The sequence below is a fragment of the Erithacus rubecula genome (assembly GCF_903797595.1).
Source record: "Erithacus rubecula genome assembly, chromosome: 2".
Taxonomy (NCBI): domain Eukaryota; kingdom Metazoa; phylum Chordata; class Aves; order Passeriformes; family Muscicapidae; genus Erithacus; species Erithacus rubecula.
The window spans coordinates 74,552,808-74,573,855 of record NC_136685.1 but is presented as its reverse complement, the minus strand read 5'-3'; the positions used below and the strand labels follow the sequence as shown (position 1 = coordinate 74,573,855).

The 21,048-nt window shown below is 47.7% G+C and overlaps 1 protein-coding gene across 3 annotated transcripts; it reads left to right on the top strand.

The window, feature by feature from the left end:
• The first annotated feature begins 4,015 nt into the window (after nt 1-4,015).
• ABCC10 (ATP binding cassette subfamily C member 10) lies at nt 4,016-20,924 on the top strand. Of its 3 annotated transcripts, none has more exons than XM_079332415.1 (22): nt 4,016-4,110; nt 5,076-5,272; nt 6,152-7,520; nt 8,706-8,933; nt 9,137-9,293; nt 9,998-10,137; nt 10,602-10,681; nt 10,817-10,988; nt 11,974-12,072; nt 12,285-12,474; nt 12,848-12,925; nt 13,305-13,496; nt 13,916-14,051; nt 14,427-14,622; nt 15,357-15,700; nt 15,839-16,008; nt 16,320-16,480; nt 16,930-17,183; nt 17,494-17,639; nt 18,092-18,189; nt 18,364-18,476; nt 20,410-20,924. In XM_079332415.1, the coding sequence occupies exons 2-22, from the start codon at nt 5,112-5,114 to the stop codon at nt 20,543-20,545; spliced, it is 4,620 nt and encodes a 1,539-aa protein (XP_079188541.1). In that variant the 5' UTR covers nt 4,016-4,110; nt 5,076-5,111; the 3' UTR covers nt 20,546-20,924. The 3 variants fall into 3 exon arrangements, with proteins under 3 accessions (XP_079188541.1, XP_079188543.1, XP_079188542.1); XM_079332417.1 differs by lacking the exon at nt 4,016-4,110 and adding an exon at nt 4,276-4,315; XM_079332416.1 differs by lacking the exon at nt 4,016-4,110 and adding an exon at nt 4,500-4,713.
• Nucleotides 20,925-21,048: the final 124 nt, after the last annotated feature.

The following is a 21,048-nucleotide window of genomic DNA, read 5'->3' as shown; positions in this document are numbered from 1 at the left end:
CTGCTGTGTATGTTAGAATTTCCCCTTTAGTTTTTTGTGGTGGATCACATACAAGTTGTTTATAGCTAAAATGAATATGCTGTTACCCAAATGTGTTCCCTTTTTTTTTTTTTATTCAAAGGAGGAACATGTTTTCATGCCTTAGTGTCAGGTGTCTGCATCAAGCACTCAGTTTCACCAACTGAAGCAAATAAAAATAGCTGAGCATAATAAAAAGAGTGAGAAAAAATTACTTGTTTGGTTTTGGACATCTCTTCTGTGTGTTTGCTTATGTTATATCAGTTTTTAACTGTAGTTTGGTTTTAAGACAGACAAGTAAAAAGCCACAAAGCCAAGAAACTCAGCAAAACATTTTTAAATTCAGTTTTCTATAGTAGTTATCTAATATCTAAAAACTTTGCAAAATGCCGGGGGTTTTTTTCTGACTGCTTTTCCTTATATCCAGAGGAATCCTATAGGAGATATTCCGGTGGTCTATGATCATAGATTTTAGTGACATTTGGAAGGTGAAAGAATCCAGATAATAAAAACTAAAGAGAAAGTTCATTAAAGCATCTTATCTGCACACCAGTAAGAAAACTGCTCATGAGAGAAATGGTAAAAAGAAAGCAAACACCCTGTGTGTTATGATGTTAAAAGACTTCCTAAGAGAAAAATTCCATTTATTGGAGACTGACCAGTGCTCATTAGCATTTTTTAGCACCCTGTCATCTTACTGAGCATTGCCTTACAATTAAAATTTATAATTGCAATTTATAAACTCATTTTCAACTAGATGTAGTATCATCTTTTAACCGCATGCCTTACTAAGTTAAATGCTTAAAGGGAGCATCTATAGTGGGATCCAGTTAAATTATTCTTAAAATCAGTAGTGAAATCTAGGCCAAATGGTGCAGAGCAAACTGAAAGTTTTCACATAGTTGGAAGAGGAAGCACTAGTTTGTCTCAGGGATTAAAAGAGTCAGGCAAGGTCCTTACCTGCTTTGCAGAGGTTTTTGTAGCATCCCTACAGTTGGTGCTTTAGACTCTCATTGGATGACAGAGGTGCCAGTCAGTCTGTTCTGCTAGAAATTCAGCTCCTAAACTCCTCTTTGGAATTCCAGGGCTCATAGTTGAACTTGCAATTAGCTGCTGCTTGGAGAGGTTTTAGCTAATTGAGTGCTGAGGGCAATGTTGAGGTAATAAAGTGCCTCTGAATTCTCATTAGGCCCCAAATAAGAAAGGGGAGCAAATGACAGAAAGAACAGAATAAGAAAAGTTAGGAGTAGCTTTGTATAAACAAGTAAACAGAAATCAGAATTTAAGTTAATTCAGGTTGGACCATTAGGTTAAGAAGCAGACCAGTAAAAGAGAAAAACGTAATACCTTAATTATAATTTTTTACGTTCTTGTCTGAGTCCAAGGGCATGAGACAACCATGTAATGTTGAATGGCTAGGCTGTGAGTAACTACAAAGACAGTTTCTGTGTTTCTATAACAGAATTGGTGTTCTCGTGAGGAGATGCCTGAGAAGATACTCCTCTGTCTCCTGAACCTGGCATTATTTTTTTCCCTGGAAAACAGGGCACAATATCTATCTTGTGCCTTCAGGTCCAGGCAAAGCAGCCTGTTCATAAAAAATTTTGGACTGAGCCAAGTAATCAAATCTTCCTTGGCTGTGTCGTCATGGAATTTGAGGATGGTTCAGCTAACAACAGAGTCCTGGCTGGGAGCACAGAAAATGCATCCAAATAGACAATTGCTTTCAGAGATTTTACATCTATAATTACAAGGTTGATAATTCTGAATCTAAGGCTTGTCTAGGCTGGCTTCTGTTTCAGCTCAATATTTACTTATAGCTTGGAAGTGGAATGGGCATGCAGCCTACACTGACTCCCTGAGTCCTGGGATTGGTATTAAGTAATCTGTTACAAAACAAATGCATCAGAGAAAGGGGGGAGGGGGCAGTCTCCCTTTGCCAGATAGTGCTTCCTCACTGGGATTTGTCAATCTAGAGCATTAACAAACTCTGGATAATAGTGAATAAAATCTGGCCTGCATGGCCTGTGGAGGTGGATTAAATTAAACCTAATGGTGATGGGGTTTTTTTCAATTTTGAATGCTCTGGGTTTTTTATGATTACTAGGTGTATGATTATTTATAGTGTGCAAGTTACTTTGTAAGCAATATAGCCACCAGCCTGTACTTCATGTGCTGCACATCTTAAATCAATCAAATACATAGCAGTAAATGGCATAGGCAGCAATATTCAGGAGCAGGGGGAATAGCCAAAAGGAAGCATGGGAAAGGAAGAATGTCTACTTCAATTATTGCTGTGATGCTCTTTAAATGCACTTAGGCAGAACAGGCAAAGTGATTTCAGATCAGTTAGGATGGACTGGTATTTTCCTGGTGTTCCTTTTTTAATACCCTTTGTGTTGGTTTTCCTATATGTGTAGTCAATGCTGTCTAGACCAAAAATGAATCTGTGGCATGAGATAGTTGTCCATCTTTCAGGTGAAATGATAAAGTTCATGGTTTTGAACCTGAAGAGGTTAGGAGAGATGAGCAAGCAGGATGCAGCACATGAAAAAAGATAATGCTAAATACAGTGTGGCCAAATGGAAAACCTCTGAGAGTGATTAGCTCAGGGGAGAAAGGTTGTTCTTTGCTGATATCCAGGAACTTTTCTGGTATCTTATTAAGACACAGGAAGTACTTGTTTGGTTGGGGTTGTGGGTATTTTGAGGCTATTTGTTTGGTTGGTTTTGTTTGTTTGTTTCATTTGGAAATAAATAAGATATCAGAGCCATGAAATATGAAATCTGAAATCAGCTTCACTTGTGTGCAATTCAGTGCTTCATGCTCACACAACCCCTACTTGCTGTTTTGAGAGTTTTCTGCTTTCACAGCATTTTCGTTGAAGGGAAGGTTGCCTGAGCAGAGAGGGCATAAAACTTACTCTCAAGGCCTCTTCACGAAGTTTAGTCTAGAAACTTTTGGATGACTTCTGGGGGAAAAGAGCAGGCTGGCCAAATGCAGTGTACAGTATGAGTAGCTTGGTCATGTAAAGGCAACCTTGCAACTCTGCCACACAAAGTTTGCTTTCAGGCATGTGAGAAATGTTGATTAAATAAGGAGGGAATGGAGAGAGAGAGGCTTGCAGAGAAAATGCACTCCTGCTCCTTTCAAGGAAACCGTAGTCAGAGAGTAGTGTGGCCACTGAGCTCTTGCTCGTCTCTGCTGTTCCACACTCGGCCAGATTGCCCTGTGTTTCTCAGGAATGTCACTGATGCTTTCCTTCCTCAGCACTGCGCTGGTAACACCTCCAAGCTCAAAATGCTTTTTGTTTCTCTGGTGAGCTGCATGTTGAAAGTAAAGTTTTCTAGCTGTGATGTGTTATTTACAGGGATATGCTTATTTTCCCTGGCAATACGGTAATGAGAGAGGGTTTGGGATAGTTGAAACATTTGGATCATCAGCTATAAAAATCACCAGTAGCAGCTAAAATTGCTAGGTAATGTGGTGACATTTACAGCACTCTCCTGTTACTATATAATAGTCCAGAGCAGATGGAGCAGGAAGCCCTCTCTGGTTGGCTTTATCTCATCTGGAAATTGTCTCTCCCCACCCCAATGCAACATACTATATAGTAAAGAATGAGTGTCACATTTGGGGGTGCTGCTTGCATGTGTGCTCCAGACAGTCACTGAACACAACACAGGTGAAACAGACGATTCATTTACCCTGCGTTATTCAGATGTCAGCTTAACATCACGATCTCTCACTGTGTCAGACCTCTGTCACTGTGCTTAGATTGAGGTGTTATTGGCAAGGTGCTCTTCAGCAATGTCGTTTTCATCTTGTAGCACTGTCTATACACAAAGAATGCTGTACCTGTAGAAGTACGTTTATACCTGTAAACACCACCTGGGCTACACCTGTTAATGCTTGCACAATACAGTGCTTCATAAATATTCCTATATTGGTACACGGTGACACTGTAAGTCTGTAATATGCATCCGGTGCTGTGAGCCAAAAATCATAGGAGTAGGAAGGGAGGGATAAGATCACCAGGACAGAACTGGAAGAATTTGGGGAAAATCACCGTTGTTCACGGCCGGAGCCCGGGTTTCAATCTGGGTAATTTATACTTTTTAACCGGGAGGCAGAAGTCTGAGCGAGCTGAGCGTGCTGCATTGCCTCGCTCTCCCCTCTCTCTCAGCTCGGCCTGTGGCTGGTACCCGGATCCCGCTGGGGCCCCGCCACCGCCGGGGCTGCCCCGAGTCCTCCGGGCCGCCAGGGGCGCGCGGGGCGGCGCCGCCGGGGAGCCGAGGTACCGGGCCGGGGGCGGCGGGGGCACCGGGGGCGGCGGGGCGGCCGGGGGCCCGCCCGGCTCCGGGAAGGCGGCGGCCGCAGCGCCCGCCCCCGGGCCGAGTGGGAGGGGCCCGGCGCTGCGCAGGGGCCGCTGTGGCGGGGTCGCAGCCGCGGCGCTGCACTGCCCCCGCCCGAGTGCCGGGCCCCGCGCTGGAGATGGGACGGGCTGGGGCGAGCAGAAATCCGAGCAAAGCCAGGCCTTGCCAGCTGCGCTTCAGTCCCAGCTGTGCCACAGTCCCGTGTAGCTCTGAGGTGCCGCCTGCTTCCCGGGATGGGCACCAGCATCCTCCCCTGCCGCTGGGGGCTGTTCCGTGGCACACGCTGCCTTAAGGAGTAACGTGGAGACACAATGAATAGGTTATTGCTTAAGCAGCTCAAAATGTTTTTCATACCGATCCATAGAAAGGAAAATATTTCTTTATACTACTTACCGAGGATAAACTCGCCGTGGGGGAAAAAAAATATCTGGAAATAAGAAAGCCTCAATTTCACAGAGCATTGCAGTCCCAGGGTGACTTAAGGGAATAAACAGCATAATGTATTTTTAGCTGGAGTTTGATCATTTTATGAACTAAGTTATGTGATAGTGAGTGAACAATAGCCAGGATTGCACTTTGACCCAGGAACTTGCTTCTAGCTCTGTATTAATTACTCATCACTCCATCTTGAACTGGGGTGTAGTTCATATGTTTTTTTACCTCGTGCTGCTTTTTCTTTAGGACATCCTGTCTCTGACACTGAATTACTAGCAAAGGATGGAGAATATCCTGGCTGGTTTGTGTGGGACCAGCCCAGAAGATCCACTCCCTGTGTGGGTTCGTGGCAGCATTGGCCATTGCTTTAACCAGCTGACATTAAATGTGGTTCCTCATGTGATCCTTGCAGTGGTCAGTGCCTGCTTCATTGGCACTCCAAGGTATGACAACTGACTTGTCTGGCTCTTGATTATTATGCAGGACTGCAGGTGGGGTGGAAAGGCTGGAAATTGTATCTCACTATCATGTGCTGAATATGTAATTAAGGAAGGACGCAATATTATAATGCTATTATATTTGACAGCATCTGTCTTAATTCAGTGTACAGAGAGCAATCCAGAAAAAATAGAGGGGGTTATGGGCATAAAGTCACAGGATGTAATTAAGAGCTTTTTCAGTTAATGAGAACTGGGAAAATTGAGAATATTCTGGGAGAGGATCTAAATCAAAGGTGGCATAGAAGATATATATAAGGCAATAAGGAGTTCAGAGAAATTAAAAACTGTTTTTCTGTTTACTCTCTCTGGAATTTGTAAACATGACAACATTCACTGATGCTGAAAGGCCACAAAATTCCCGTGATAATGAAGTATTTTGATGGGCAATGATAGACTTCATAAGCATAATATCACTGAAACTACAGTGATAAAAATTATGTTTCTAGAAAAATTATCCCACAGAAAAGGAAATCAAGGATCAGAGATGTGACACAGAGAATTTTGTAATCCAAAATCTGTGTTAAAGAGGTTAAATATACTTTTTTTGCTGTTGATCCTCAAGGATTGGAGTGTAATTTGCAAACAGATCTCTGTAAAAAAATGCTTTTCTTTGGTAATATCTAAATTTCTGGTATTGACCAGAGTGAGCTGTATTGACTTGATGTAGTTTAGCAATGCCTGCTGTCAGAAAAAGTTACAGATCTAGGGAGGCAGGAGTGGATGTATAAATATGGAGAAGAGGAGAGGAAGAAAGGACAGTACTGACTGAGAGGCAGTGGAATTTCAACTAATTTATTTCACTGCTCTTTCCTCCTCCTCAAGGTCTGCCTCCGGTGCGCCTTGCAGGCCAAGCTGGGGGTGGAGAATCGCTACCTCCTTCGTGCTTGCTGGCCTGTTCTTTGCTGATACCATCCCAGCCACCATTTCCCAGCAGGAGCTGGGCCCTGTGTACCTGGAAGTGCTGGCCAATGGCACCGCTGCCCTGGCATGGCTGGTGCATGGCTTCGCTCTTGTCATGCTCCGCAGGTCGGTTCACGGCTTCACCCGGGGCCCTGCAGCCCTGGCTCTCCTCACCCTCTTACCCCTGCCTTCCCTCATCATCACACTGGTGTGGTACTGCCACAGGGGGACAGCTTGGTCCCCTGGCCACCCCGGAGTCTCCTCCAGGTTTGCCATTCTCTGTCTGCAACTGGCCTCTCTGCTTGCCTATGTGGTCAGCTACCTCTTCCCCACTGCTGGCAGGCAAGACTTCCTCTCCATCAATTGCTCCTGGCAACAAGACCAGCCCATCTCAGGGCCAGAGATCCCAATGCCTGGCCAGCAGAGAGTGGCAGAGGATGGTGAGAGCTGGCTCTCACGCTTCTTTTACACCTGGATGAATCCCCTCATGAAGCGTGGCTACCAGCAGAAGCTGAACCAGCCACAGGATGTCTATGTGCTTCCTCGCCAGCTCCAGACTGCCAGGGTCTGTGACCGGTTCTACTCTTGTTGGCAGAAGAAAGCAGCTCTTCACCAAGCAGAGGAGGAGACGGTGTCTCTTACCAGCCCAATGATTGCTGGAGCTGATGGGAGTAGTGATGCTCCAGACAGCCCACACCATGCCCAGGGAGCTGTGCGCCTCGTGTCGGTGCTGCATGCGGCCTTTGGGCTTCGTTTCTACAGCCTTGGCTTTCTCAAGCTGGCTGGCAGCCTGCTGGATTTTTCCGGTCCTCTGCTGCTGAACTTGCTGGTAAACTTCATGGAGTCCCGGCAGGAGCCCCTGAGCCACGGGTTTCTGTATGCCCTGGGGCTCTTCGCTGGCTCCTTCCTGGGCGCTCTCTTGCGGAACCAGTTCAGCTACGAGGTTAACAAGGTGGCGCTGATGGTGCGGGCCGCTGTCATCTCCGCCATCTACCGCAAGGCTCTGCGTGTCAGCGGCACCTGCCTGGCGCGCTTCACCGTGGGGGAGATCGTCAACTTCATGAGCACGGACACCAATAGATTGGTCAACTTCTGCCGCAGCTTCCACGAGCTGTGGAGCCTGCCTGTCCAGCTCGCCATTACCCTCTACCTCCTCCACCAGCAGGTGGGGATAGCCTTTCTGGGAGGCATGGCCCTGGCGCTGCTGCTCGTGCCCATCAACAAGATCATAGCTAACCGCATCATGGCGAACAACAAGAAGATGCTGGCACACAAGGACACACGAGTCAAGGTGAGGAGCAGTGGTATCTCTCTGGGTTTATATTTTTCCCTGTTTGCCCCACAACATCGACTTCTTGGCCACTAGTCGTGATTCAGGCAGATTCATTGAATTGCATCTGTTGAGAAAAATGCCAGAAGGGGGGCACACAGACACACACACACAAACACACACACACTTTGGTTGAAAGTATTTCAGAGTAATGTCATTTCACCACCACCCCAATGCTTGTCTTGTGCCTGGGCTAATTAGGTTCCCTTGCAAGTTTCTTTTCTGTGTACAGTAGTTAAGGTAAGATGGCTTCCTCTAGATACGCATCTATCCTATTCCTCCAGTGATGCCATCAATGCTAAAGTGGCTTGAAGTCTGGACAAAGGCAATGGTCATGAATGTAATTTTATATGGCTCCAGGCTTGGCACTCTCAGTCATCTTTTCCACTGCTTTTCCCATATTTGCAGTGCCATCTCTTCTCACCAGATGTCCGACATTTGATTCCCACCTTTTCATGTTTTATCTCTAATTTGAGGGGACAGTAGTTTCACTGGTGCTTCAGAAGCATGAAACATAGGTCAACTCCCTGTCAGAACTGTTTGCAGCTTTAAAAATACTTACTTTCCTAACAGAAGGGGTGTCTAGCAGAGTTGTATCTGATCTCCAACTGTTGTAAGACTGGTTTGCTGAATAAAGTCTCTCTTGTTGGTTTTCTTTAATGTTGGGCAGAGGCACAGTAAGCTTGCTCTATATCTGCTGACCTGAGAGCAGAAATGAGGAGACTGCATCCTGCAGGGACACCAGAGTTCTGGAAATGAACCTGCCAGGCTCTGGATACAGACTAGCTGTGTCAGGGCAGGACCAGGCCTGAGAGTCAGGTGTTATCTCAAGGTACTGTCAGTAGACACAAGTAAATAGTGTCCAGGCTGCAGCTAGCAATTCCACACATCCCTTCACTTGTGTTGTTCATCTTTCACTTGGAAGGTAGTATAATATTTTGCCTTTTCCTGAGTTGGACACATCATGGGTGGCTGAAGAAGCTGGTGGGATGGATGAGCACAAAGTTTCCGGTAGTTGTCACTTGTCTTTGTTAGCAATAAATGGTTCCTAACATCTTAGTGAGATGTGAGACAACTGCACACCCAAGCACAGCCCAGGCTTCCTGGGCACTGTTTGTTTGATGTTGTTTTCCTTGTTGCCTGCAGCTAATGACAGAGTTCCTATGTGGCATTCGTGTGATCAAGTTTTATGCCTGGGAGAAGCACTTCAGCAACAGGATAAATGCCTGCCGGGCTAAAGAGCTGCAGAAAGTGCAGACTGTCAGTTACCTGGATGCTTTGTGTGTGTACATGTGGGCAGCAGTGCCTGTTGTTGTCTCCATTGCCATCTTCATCACCTATGTCCTCTTGGGCCACCAGCTCACTGCCACAAAGGTGAGTAGGTAGTAAGGAGAGCTCCAAACATGTGCTGTGCAGAACACAGTCCACAGTGGAACTGCAGTCCTGAGGCATCTTCTCTGGGAAATAAACCCTGGCCATGCCTCTCCGCAGCTCTCCAGGTTCTCATTGGTGAAGCTGTTTGGAGGATACAAGGGAGGTACTGGCTCCAGCTCATGGCTGTTTGCTTACCCATACAGGTGTTCACAGCCTTGGCCCTTGTTGGGATGCTTATTCTACCCCTCAATGGCTTCCCATGGGTGTTGAATGCAATCTTGGAGGCCAAAGTTTCCTTGGATCGAATCCAGCAATTCTTTGAACTCATGGACCAGGACCTGGAAGCTTATTATGCCCTAGGTAATGTTAAAGAATCTGCTAGGCCTGAGATTCTGGTCAGCAGATGTTCAGAGCAGGCAGCTGAGGTGCAAGGCCCAGGGGCAGTACTGGAGGGCAGCTGGCTGTCACCCTATTATTCAAGATGTTCAGCTGGGTAGAAGCACAGTGGATACACTTCTCTTAATTTCTGTGGAAAGCAGGAGACAAGGCTATAACACTCCAGTTTACCAACCATAAGCCACTGCTTGTCCCCACAAAGCCATTAGTGTTACAGTAGGACAAGCAGCTCTCTCTGTCCTTTGACCAAAGCTCTTCTGACACTGAAGCCATAAAGAAACTTGGCTTCACCTGGCAGAAAGGCTTGAGTGGCTGCCCCTCTCCTGAGCCATATTAGTGCCTTTTCCTTCTTTCATCACCTTTGGCCAACTCCCTGCCTTTCTTTTACCTTCAGCAATAATAAACCAGGTTATATCCTTACAGTGTCTCCCTGACAGCCATGCATGGTGTGAGCTGGAGACAGGAGGGTTGGAAGAAGGGATGTGTAAGTTTAAGGGCAAGTTAGTAGGCAAGAATCTCATTCTGTGGATGGGTCAAGGGCATCATGCAGTGCCTCATCCATGGTCTCTGCATTTGGGAACAAAGCTGATGGTATTTGTGATGCCAGGGGCCTTTAATTTTCTGGCCTTCCCACAGCAGTGCTTTGTTGTTCTGCTTTTCACTTGTAGATAGCCCTTCAGATACAGCTACTGCCATGGAGATGAAATGTGCAGCCTTCTCCTGGGTGCCAGTTGAGGAGGAAAGCACCAGGCAGCCCTCATCCACAGGCACTCTGCAGCTGCACATTGAAAACCTGTCAGTGAGGAAGGTGAGCAAGGACACAGAAAAATGGCACTAGAGAAAAAATGCTGGAAACTAGAAATACTGGAGTAGAGGTGGCATGTTTTCCTCAGTTTAGGAGCTGTGCATCAAAATCTTCCTTTAGTCAAGAGGTACTGGATGTATATTATGTCTCAAAGCTGAAAAGTACTACACAACATCCATGGTTTACTGACAGGGGGTGAACTAGTTCTCTCTGATTTCTACTGTTGCTGCAGGAGAAAAAGGGGCAGGGAACAGAGTAGGGCTCTGAAGTTAATACTCCTTTCAAATCTGTGTCCTGCTGTATCAGGAGTCTGGTTTATCTGACAGCTGTACCCAGCTGCACTGCTGGATGTGTGAGGTGGTCCTGGCAGCCAGCTTCCTTACAGGCTGTGTGTGGCTCAGGACATCTGGACAAGCTACCCTGTATTACCAGCACATCAGGTTGCTTCTTTTCATTTCCCTTTGCAGGGAATGCTCCTGGGGGTTGTTGGGAAGGTTGGCTCTGGCAAAAGCTCTCTGCTTGCAGCCATCACTGGAGAGCTCATTAAGTAAGTAGCCTAAAGACTCTTCCCTGCCTGGTCCCTCCATGCCAAGGCAGATGGGAACTGTCCAGTGCAAGTAATTTTGATCTGACAGCAGTTTTTCTTTGTTGCGCTTTGTACCCACTTCTGTTGTGCTTGCAGACAAGGTGGACGAGTGTATGTTTGTGACCTGGAGCAAGGATTTGGTCTGGCCACACAGGAGCCTTGGATACAGTTTACCACTGTCCGTGAAAACATCCTTTTTGGGAGAGAATATGATGCCAGGCTGTACGAGGAGGTGCTGGAGGCCTGTGCCCTCTCTGAGGACCTGAAAGTGAGTGCCTAGACTGTAAACCTGCCTGGGCCTACTTGGTGGGCTTTTACATCCTGAGCCTCACTGGAATCAGTCCTTATTCTTTCAGGGCATAGGCTGCTTTTCCAATGTCCCATCACACAATGTTGCTCTGATCACCAAGCCCACACCATTCCTGGTGTGCCCATACTTCTTTAAGGTGTGAAGTCACTCTTGTAGCACTTTGGGTGGTTTCTTCTGCTGCTGAGCCAAAAGTTCTTCATCCTGAGGAAAGGAGTTGTTTTTGTAGAGCTGATGACCATTGGGTTTTTCAGGCAGAATCTATCAGCAGCATGATGTTTTTTTGGAGGTGGGGGATCAGAAGCAACTTCTTTGGGATTTGGAAGGGCTAAGTCAGTGCTCCTGACAGATATTCTAAATTTGAGGTTTATGATTGTATTAGCCAGTAAATCTGGCTGCATATATGGTAGAAAGCTAGCCTTCCCCCATTTTATAAGCTGATGCCTGATTTTTTGAAGTGCCAAGCTTTAGCAGCTCCTGTTTGTTTTGGCTGGAGCTATGAATACTCTGCAAAGGCAAGATTTTTATTTGAGATTTAGTAGAATACACCTATGCTACCAAACTGAGAGGAGACTTATTTCCGGGTACTGAAATTTGGTAGTTTTTATTGTCACACTGTTTGGAAGAACCATGACATAATTTTAATGCAGGCACTGCTCTTGTTCTCACAGAAAATTATTGTATACAATTATCTTGGACCAGAAGTTGCTCTCAATGGGTAGTTCAGATGTGACCACTCCACTTTTTAGAGTGTAAAAGATTTTCATTGCATAAATAAGGCTTGTCTGTCGTCTGTCAGAACCAGAGTATAGACCATTGCATTGTTTAATTGTTGGTGTCAACCTTAGAAATTACTGCCAGAGACTGGAGAGGAGCCTCTGTATCCTGGTTTTGGGTCCCCAGAAGTTTCCTGTCCCTTTCTAAATTATTTTTTTTAATATTTCAGATTTTACCAGCAGGTGATCAGACAGAAGTGGGTGAAAATGGTGTGACACTCAGTGGGGGACAGAAGGCTCGACTGGCACTTGCCAGAGCCATTTACCAGGTAAATAACAAAGGAGTGGCAGATCGTGCCAAGTCAAATATAAAGAGGCTGGATGCACTCACCTGTACAGTGAGCTCTGGCAGCATGTCTTTAAAGCAAATTGTGCTAGCCTAAAGGTGATGCCACATGGAGACACTTGGACTTTTCTCTACAGCACTGCCTGCTCCAGCAAGGTCAACATCTGTATCCTTTTTTCTTTTGTCCCCTCCCAGGAGAAAGAAGTTTACCTCCTTGATGATCCCCTGGCTGCTGTTGATGCAGACGTAGCCAACCATATTATGCAGAAATGCATTTTCGGAGCTCTCAAACATAAGACCAGGGTCCTTTGCACTCACAGGACAGAGTTTTTGGAGAAGGCTGATGCCTTGTTGCTGATGGACAATGGCAGGATAGTTAAGACAGGTACACTGTCTGTTTTCTCAGGCATTCACTTGTGCCTTTGTTTTGGAATGGCTTGAGGGAATTAGATTAACTAGTGGGGAACCCAGTGATAAAAGAGGACACTGAAAACACTGCGTGTGGGCAAAGATGGGGTGGAAGAGAATGTACAGATGTGCAGATAAAACAGGACAGCCCTAGATGTGGGGAGCTGATGAGGCAGAAGGATGTAACGGTTGAATGGAGTGGAGCCTTCAAGGGTACAGTTGCTGTATAACGTAGGGAATGTTATGAGAGAACACAACTGGGTCATTTCAGAGCAAGAGGCAGTGGGAAGGTAGAAAGTTGTCACCTGTTCCTCACAGATGCTGAAGAATTTTCATGTCTCTCTTCACAGGCACACCAGCTGATATCCTGCCACTTGTTGAAGCCTTCCCCAAATTCAAGGATACAGACAAGGGGTGTAAGGATAAAGGTCTGTTCCTGATGAACTTAAGGGTAGCTGGGGCAGTGCAGCTAACCTTCCAGACAGAATCTGTCTGGCTGCTGGCCTTAGAACAGAACTCCCACCATCTTGTTCTGCCATGGCAGTGCTAACATGTGGGTGGTGTATACACAGAAGGACAGGAGGCCCATGTATCATTGGATATTGGTCTAGAGTAGTATTGGAACCTGTTGTTCCACTTGTAGTCCAGTTTTGGATGAAGAAATGTCAGGGTTGGTGCCCTTGTCTTGAAAGTGGGGAAAAAGGTGTCCCACATAGTTTAGACTTGCTCTGTTCACAGTTAGCTACAGCTGCAGGAAGAATTTAACACTACACTAACCTTTGTTGCTTTTTGCATCCATTCCCACAGCCCCTAATGAACAGGGACAGGAAGAGGCCATAGAGACAGAGGCAGAAGAACCAATCCAAAACAATAATCCCATCCACAAGGAGGAAGAGAAAAAAGAAGGGGCTGTGGCTTTTGAAGTGTACAAGGCCTATTGGATGGCAATGGGCAGCTGCTTGGCAATATCAATCCTCTTCTCACTGTTCCTGATGCAAGGTGAGGCAATGACCCAGCAGCACATCTGTCTTCAGACACTCCTCTCCTCTTGTTTAATTCCGTGGTTGTATGGAGTCCAGAAAAAAAGACACCAGGGCTTTAAATGTTCTCCCTGTAGCAGGAAGACCACTTTTCCCCAAATTAAAGTAGCTCAAAAAACTACTTTAGTAGGAAGGAGGCACACATGGGAGCTATAACTGGCATCTTGCTGCTGCATTTGCATTAATGTACCTCTGTAGCAATGCTCTGCAGCTACAGGCTGTTCCCTCACTCCTGCTCTACTACTAACAGGGGGAAGACTATACTGGGCAGCAAGACTATGCTAAAGTTGTCCAGCAGCTTCCCCTTCAGCTTGTCTGCTTCATATTTGCTGATTCAAAAGTTGAATTTCTCTTTATGTAGCCTGTCTTTCTCTGTAGCATCCAGAAATATCTCGGATTGGTGGCTGTCATACTGGATCTCCAGCATATCCCAGACAGCAAATACCTCTGTGATGGCCTGCTCATCTTCCCTGCCTTCCCCAGAGCTGCTTCTCTTCTCCACTGCTGGGCTTGTGTAAGTGAATATGGTCTGGAGGTGCCAAAGGAAGCTGGAAATGTCCTTAAGTGCATTTCCTGTGAAGATCCTGGAGAGCAGGGATAGATAAATTGACTATTTTGCTTCAGGGGATGTGTGTGGCTGCTTTGAAAAAGATAATCAAAAACCTGACCTGATGATGTGCCCAAAGGTTTCTGTCTGGGGCTGATGGAAGACCCCCTAGCTGCATAATAATCAGAGTATTTGTCCCAACACGCCAAAGGGGTGTAACAGGAATATCAGGTTGAAGTATCCTGATTTCTCCTAGAGTATGCTCTTGGGTCCTCGTGCCCTGTCTATGAGTTTACTGTCAGGAGGATGCTGACAGATATTAATCTTCCTCCTTTTTTCCAGTTCCCCTATTCAAGATCTGGACAAGACCCCAGCCCATCCCAATAGCTCAGAGGATGTGAATTTCTACCTGATAGTTTATGGGAGCATTGCAGGGGCCAACTCACTCTTCACCATTATTCGGGCGTTCCTTTTTGCTTTCGGCACTGTCCGTGCTGCTGTTGTCATTCATGACCGACTGCTCCAAAGGATTCTAAAGGTAATGGGCACAAAGTCCAGAGCAGGCTGAGGCTCCTGCAAGCTGACATTCTTCTCAGAGCTGGCAGTAAGGGTGTGGGAGATCGATTAAGGTTTCTGTTGGTATTGGCTGGTAGGACTGTATTCAAAAAGGACTGCACCACAGCCAGCACAAGGGGCCAATGAGCTGGAGTTCAATATAAGTTCTGTTTGTTCCATGGAAGGATGATTTATGGCTCCCACCTGCATCGATTCACTCATTAGGCTTAGATGTATAGCCAAGATGAGGCCAGTCAAGTCAAAGTAGCTTTTACAGGATGGTGAGTTCAGGTTTAGATGAGGTTGGAAGGAGTCATTAAGCAAGATCTAGGGCTGATGCTGGCACTTGTCAGTTAACTTTCTTCATGTTTTCGTCTTCCTTGAGTCCTCAGGCTAGAGTTAGGATTAGGGGATTGGAAATTTGGATTAGAGGCTAGATTTGCCTCGCTACTGTTAGGCCATCATGGTGTCTGAGTGCCTGCTTTCTCAGTAGCTGTCAGCTACACTAGGAGTGCTTCTTTTTCCCATGCAAACAACGTGAGTTTTTTGGCTGCTAGTGGATGCTGGCTTTAGAGGCTGAGGTAAGGAAGTGGGTTGTGGTAGCCACCGCCTTGTGGCCTTATCTGCTCCCCTTGGTGCTGCTCTCCTGCACACTGCTCTGTGGTTGGATCTCACCACAGCTGACTGACTCTTACTGTCTGGTTCCCTTATTGCCAGGCCACAGTCACCTTCTTTGACACCACACCAACAGGCCGGATCCTGAACCGCTTCTCCTCAGACATATACTGTGTGGATGACAGCCTGCCATTTATCCTCAACATCTTCCTAGCCAACATCTATGGGCTTTTGGGCATGCTGGTGATAATAACCTATGGCCTCCCTTGGATTGGTCTGGTCTTGCTCCCTCTGGCTGCAGTCTACTTCCTCGTTCAGCGCTATTACCGCTTCACATCCCGGGAGCTCAAGCGCCTCCACAGTGTCACCCTGTCTCCCATTTACACCCACTTCTCAGAGACCCTCTCAGGACTGAGCACTATCAGAGCCATGAGGGCAGCAAAGAGGTGAGCAGACAGAGCTTTGGCTTTATAGGCCAAGGCCTTCCTCTTGTGGGGCTGGTTAGAGGGTGGCTAGAATGCCCTTTGTCTGGGGCAGCAGGAGTGGAATTTGAGTAGTGCAAACCTCTGTTGTGTGCCTGACAGGTTTGAGTTGGAGAATCAGCTGCGTCTGGAGCTGAACCAGCGCTGCCTCTTTGCCAGTAACACAGTGATGAAGTGGCTGGACATCCGCTTGCAGATGATTGGGGTTGCTGTGGTTACTGCTATTGCAGGGATTGCCATCATCCAGCACCAGAAGCAGCTGGGAAATCCAGGTAGACTGCCAGTGATTGATCTGTGTCCACTCCTAGGCTGTGCCCAAGGGGTTTATCCTCTCCCAGCCAAGAGCTACACCTTTTCCTACACTGGGGTAAGATCCAGAGCTCCTGCTTCCTGTCCCTAGCAAGTCACCCACAGTGTAGTGCTTCAGGTCCTGTCTCTGCTCCTGTGTATCTATGACCTCAAGTGTGACCCCAGACTCCAGAGTCCTGACTTTTCCTTTGGTTTTGTTATTTTTTTTTTGTCTGCCCACCAAGATGTTCCTTCCCTGCCAGTGACATTCTTGCTTATGGTTTTGTCCTCACAGGTCTTGTGGGCCTGTCACTCTCATATGCCCTGTCTGTCACAAACCTGCTCTCAGGTCTCATTGCCAGTTTCACTCAGACAGAGATCATGATGGTGAGTGTGGAGAGGACAGAGGAGTACACCACAGACACCCCCATGGAGCCCCAGGATAAACTGGTCCAGGTAAAAGCTCAAATGTGTTCTCAGGTACTGGCCCATCTTCTGGTTCTTTGCCCTGCACTTGCCCCCTGGGGAGATCACAGGGTTCCAGTGAATGGGTGGAGGACCCTTGATCAGAAAAGGGATCAAAAAAGGGATCAAAAAAACAGAAACCACCTTGATCACGCATCTTTTACCAGTATATCTCCAGGAGAGGATCAATCTCTGGCAGGAACTGGTGAAGGCTGGAGTGGTGGGAAGGAGTAGGAAAGCAAAATGGGTGATAGATACAAGCTGTGATGGAAGAACAAGCCTTGGGGTGGGCTGGAGGTGAGACTGGGCTGTGTGTTGGTTCTGCTCAGAAGTCAAGCTACCATCTAAAGGGAGGGATGGTGCTTGGACTGTGGGGAGGAGATGCTGAAGATGACAATGAGTCATTATTATACTCTTTCTCACCTGTGTATCCCTCTTAGGTTTCTGCTGACTGGCCAAGTGAGGGGCTTGTGGAGTTTCAGCAAGTGGTCCTAGCATACAGAGCAGGCTTGCCAAATGCACTTGATGGCGTGAGCTTCACTGTTTACCCTGGAGAGAAGCTGGGGATTGTGGGCCGCACAGGATCTGGGAAATCCACCCTTTTCTTGGCCCTTTTCCGTATGGTGGAGATGAAATCAGGCCGGATTCTCCTGGATGGTGTTGACAGCCAGCGGGTGGGCTTGGAGGAGCTGAGGTATGGCTGAGCAGAGTGAAGGGTAGCTGATGGTGGCTGAGAGCTGTCAGTGGATGGATGCCAAAGTAAAGAGTGAGGAGCGAAGGACTGACTATTGTGGAACTTTCTTTTCTGATTGTGGCAGGTTTTTACAAGTTTTTCTGTTGTTTCTTGACAGTTGTGCTAAGGAAACCAGGCTGAATATGTGGCCCATGTCTCTGTGCCTCTAAGATTTGTAGCCAACTAAGACACCCCATGAAAAAAGAAATAGCAGATCTTTGTTTTTCTGCAGAACCTGTCCCATGAGCCCTCAGGTTTCTTTTGCTTGCAGATCAAGGCTGGCCATCATCCCACAGGATCCATTTTTGTTCAGTGGCTCAATCAGAGAAAACCTGGACCCCCAGGGAAAACGGACGGATGCTGAGCTTCGTGAGGTGCTGGAGCAGTGCCACCTGTGGGATGCTGTTACTCAGATGGGTGAGCTGGAAACCAGTGAGAACCAGCTGATGAGTGCAGGTTCTGCAAGAGGGGAGAAGGCCTTAGCTCAGGCAGGGAGCTGAGGTGGATGCAGCAGGGAATGGGCTAGGCAAGGCCACGCTAGAACCAGTGTGGGAACAGGTCAGTACAACCCAGTGGCATTCCCTGACATTTAGAGGCAAATGGACTGGCAGGTCATGCACTGGATGGCAGAATTTTGCAATTCAGGCCTCAGTGAGTGTTAGAGGAGTAGCTGAGAGATAAACCAGGCCTTAGTGCTAAGGGAACTGTACCAGATGTTGCTTGTGTCTAACTGTAAAGGCTCCAGCTCCTAAGGCCTGGGCCTGAGCAAAATTGGGATTTTGTGTGCTACTGGGAAAACCTTGGACTGGTGGAGCTGTTTGGGGCCCTGTGCAGATGATGTGGGTGACTGCTGATCTTGATTGCTGCAGGTGGACTGGACAGCAAGCTGGGAGAGAAGGGAAAGAGTCTGTCTGTGGGACAGAGGCAGCTGGTGTGTCTGGCCAGAGCTCTCCTGACACAGGCCAAGGTGAGTGCACTGCCTCCATGGGAGCTGCGGGTGGCTGGGGCAGCAGAGGAGAGTGCTGCAGATGGGAGGTTAATGGGAACAGACATCCCATGCTAACTTCTCAGGCTGTCTCTAGGCAGAGTGGGGTCTCTTCTGTGGTGCTTGGGAGCTCCCTTCACTCTCTGTCCCTGGCAGGTGCTGTGCATTGATGAGGCCACAGCCAGTGTGGATCAGAAGACAGACCAGCTGCTGCAGCAGACCATCCGCCAGCGCTTCGCTGACAAAACTGTTTTGACGATTGCTCACAGGTAGGGAAGAACCTCTGTGCCTAAAGCCATCCTGCCACTCACAGGGAGAGGTGACTGCACATGCCATGCCTTGGCCTCAAGCTGAGCACAGAGGTCTCTGTGATAAGGTTTTTCAAGTGCCAAAGCTGAACCTTGTCTTTTGTCTTTTCTGCTGGATGCTGGGAACAACTGGACATGAAAGGGGGGAAATGTACCCAGAGTTGTGTTCTCTTCCTGGGCACTGCCTGCTGGGATCGGTAGGGCAGGTGAATCATTCCTTGTGGTTCTCCCAAATTAGGGCAAGGAGTAATGGAGAACTATGCTGTGGAAAGGGGCAATGTGGAGACTGTGTAGGAGCAGGTATCCCTGGCTCAGTAGAGGGCAGTGCAGGACAGCCAGCAGCAAAGGGCTGTGGCCACCTCCTGGATAGTTCTGTTTTCCTGAGTTTTAGTCCCAGTCTGCACCTTATACCAGCAAGATAGACACTGCACAGACAGGACAGAACAACAGTGATTGCCCCACATCTGAGAGAATTAGAGTAGAAGCTGTAGATGTTTGCAGCCAGAGGGAGAAGGGTAAAGCATGAGTACTGCACGGAAGGGATGGATCAGCATTAGGTGGTGTTCTCTGCTCTTATTCTTGCCAAGTGGAGGAGCATTTGAAGGAGGGTTATGCAATTGTATGGAGGGTGTTTTCAAAGCACAGAGGTTACCACCAAAATAAAAATCAAATGAGCAGGTGGCAGGGGCTGGTGTCCTGCTGCACAGGAGTGGGAGTGATGGATGACAGGCAGGGTGGGCTGGGCCTGGCAAGTGAATCAAGTGGGTCTTGTTAAATACATCGTGTGGGAGGGAAGCAGGAGGGGTGTAAAGGGAATGTGGTTCCTATACTAGGGATGTTAGGCATAAATAGAGTAGAAGTGCAAGGGCACTGTGGGCTGAGATGTCTTTTTGGGTTGGGTGTGGGGAGGCCACCTTTGATGGGGGCATAATTAAAGAGGAGAAACAGCAGAGGAAGGAGTGGCAGAAGGTAAAGCAGCAAGACTGAGTTGAAGATGGCCTCAGCCCCGTTTCCATTGAGATGAAGGGCAATGGGGAAGAGCAGTAGGGAGAGAAATGTGATGATGGGGTTGTTTTGTATCCATGTTTTTTCCATGCCATTCAGCTTTGGGTGAAATCCAGGATGAGAAGTGACTCTGTACTTGTCTCTTGCCCCTCCAAGTAATTTCCAGTGCTGTAGCCTGCACTCTCTTGGAGATGAATGTGTAACTAGAGTCTTGAACTCCATTATGCCTTTTGCCTGCTCAAATCCTGTACACTGTCTTCCTTGTGGCTTCAGCTTTGTAGGGCTGTAGTTTCACACTGAATGGTCGGTGCATGACTGTACAGAACATTCCTGCTGTCCTGTCTTCCCTATCCAGAGCCAGAGGTTGCTGCTCTGCTGGCAGTCTGGGCAGACCTGGGCACATGTATGTGCAGTGGGTCCTGTGGTTGGCTGTCTGGCGACTACAAATCCAGTAGTGGTGGTAGCATAAGCAAAGATGCCAGACTGCAGGGGAATAACAGCTGATGCACAATTTCTGCTGCCTTTGGGAGGTGGCAGGTGAGGAAATGTTGGGGTAAATAAAGCAACTCAATGGGATGGAGATATTTTGTGCAACCCCAGAATCAGGCATGCCCTGAGCTTCCCCCCACAGAACTTCCCTCTGCGCTCCTGGTGCCCTGCCATCCCAGCAACTGGAAGGCATCACGATGCCCTCCTAAGAGGTGCTGCATTTCAGCAGTGAGCAGAGGCAGCTCTGCACTGCATTGTGACCTTGAGTGCAGAGGGAGATCCTCCACAGCTCCTCCAAGACATGCTGGGCATGTCTTGGGCACCCTTAACAGCAAGGGAAGTGGCACCCAGAGCTTCTCCTCACATCCACCAATGTGTGTCCTGGCATTTGTTTCCACAGGCTGAACACCATCTTGGACTCGGACCGCGTGCTGGTGATGCAGGCTGGGAGAGTGGCAGAGCTGGATTCACCCACCTCCCTAAGCCAGAAAGATGGCTCCTTGTTCCAGCACCTCCTGCACAGCAGGCAGCAGTGAGCTCTCTCCTGGGCTCAGCCCAGGCAGCCTTTCCAGCTGGGTACCTGGCTTTGTCTCACCTCAGACACCAGCCCTGTCCCTGCAGGGCCGGGAGCTGCTGAGGTGAGGGAGGGGCTTATTCCCACCTGCAGGCAGCAACTGTGTATCCTCAGGGATGGGAGCGTGGCACTGTGGCCTCTCCTTTAATGGGGAAGATGTGACCTGCTGTTACGCAAACTCTAAACAAGCTCTGTGCAAGCTTGGGTGGTGGGATCCTGCTCCCTGCCAAGACTTCCCTTTGAGATTACAGAGGGATTTTCTACTCACTGAAGAATCACTAACTCCTACTTTGAGACTTAGTTTCACAGATGTAATGTAAAATAAAATGGAAATATCCTCATGAAGCTGTTAATTCAGGCTCTTGCCCCTTTTCCTCACCAGACACCTACTTCCTTGTGAGATGCAAGAATGATGCCCTCTCTGCACAAAGACAACCCTACCTACTCCCTACTATTCCCAGAAGG

What these genes read in the sequence shown, in the direction of transcription:
- ABCC10 (XM_079332415.1), top strand. Translation starts at nt 5,112, where the DNA reads ATGGAGAATATCCTGGCTGGTTTGTGTGGGACCAGCCCAGAAGATCCA. An exon ending in CTCACTGTTCCTGATGCAAG is followed by an intron (nt 13,497 to 13,915) that starts GTGAGGCAATGA and finishes CTTTCTCTGTAG; the next exon opens with CATCCAGAAATATCTCGGAT. An exon ending in TGCTCCAAAGGATTCTAAAG is followed by an intron (nt 14,623 to 15,356) that starts GTAATGGGCACA and finishes CCTTATTGCCAG; the next exon opens with GCCACAGTCACCTTCTTTGA.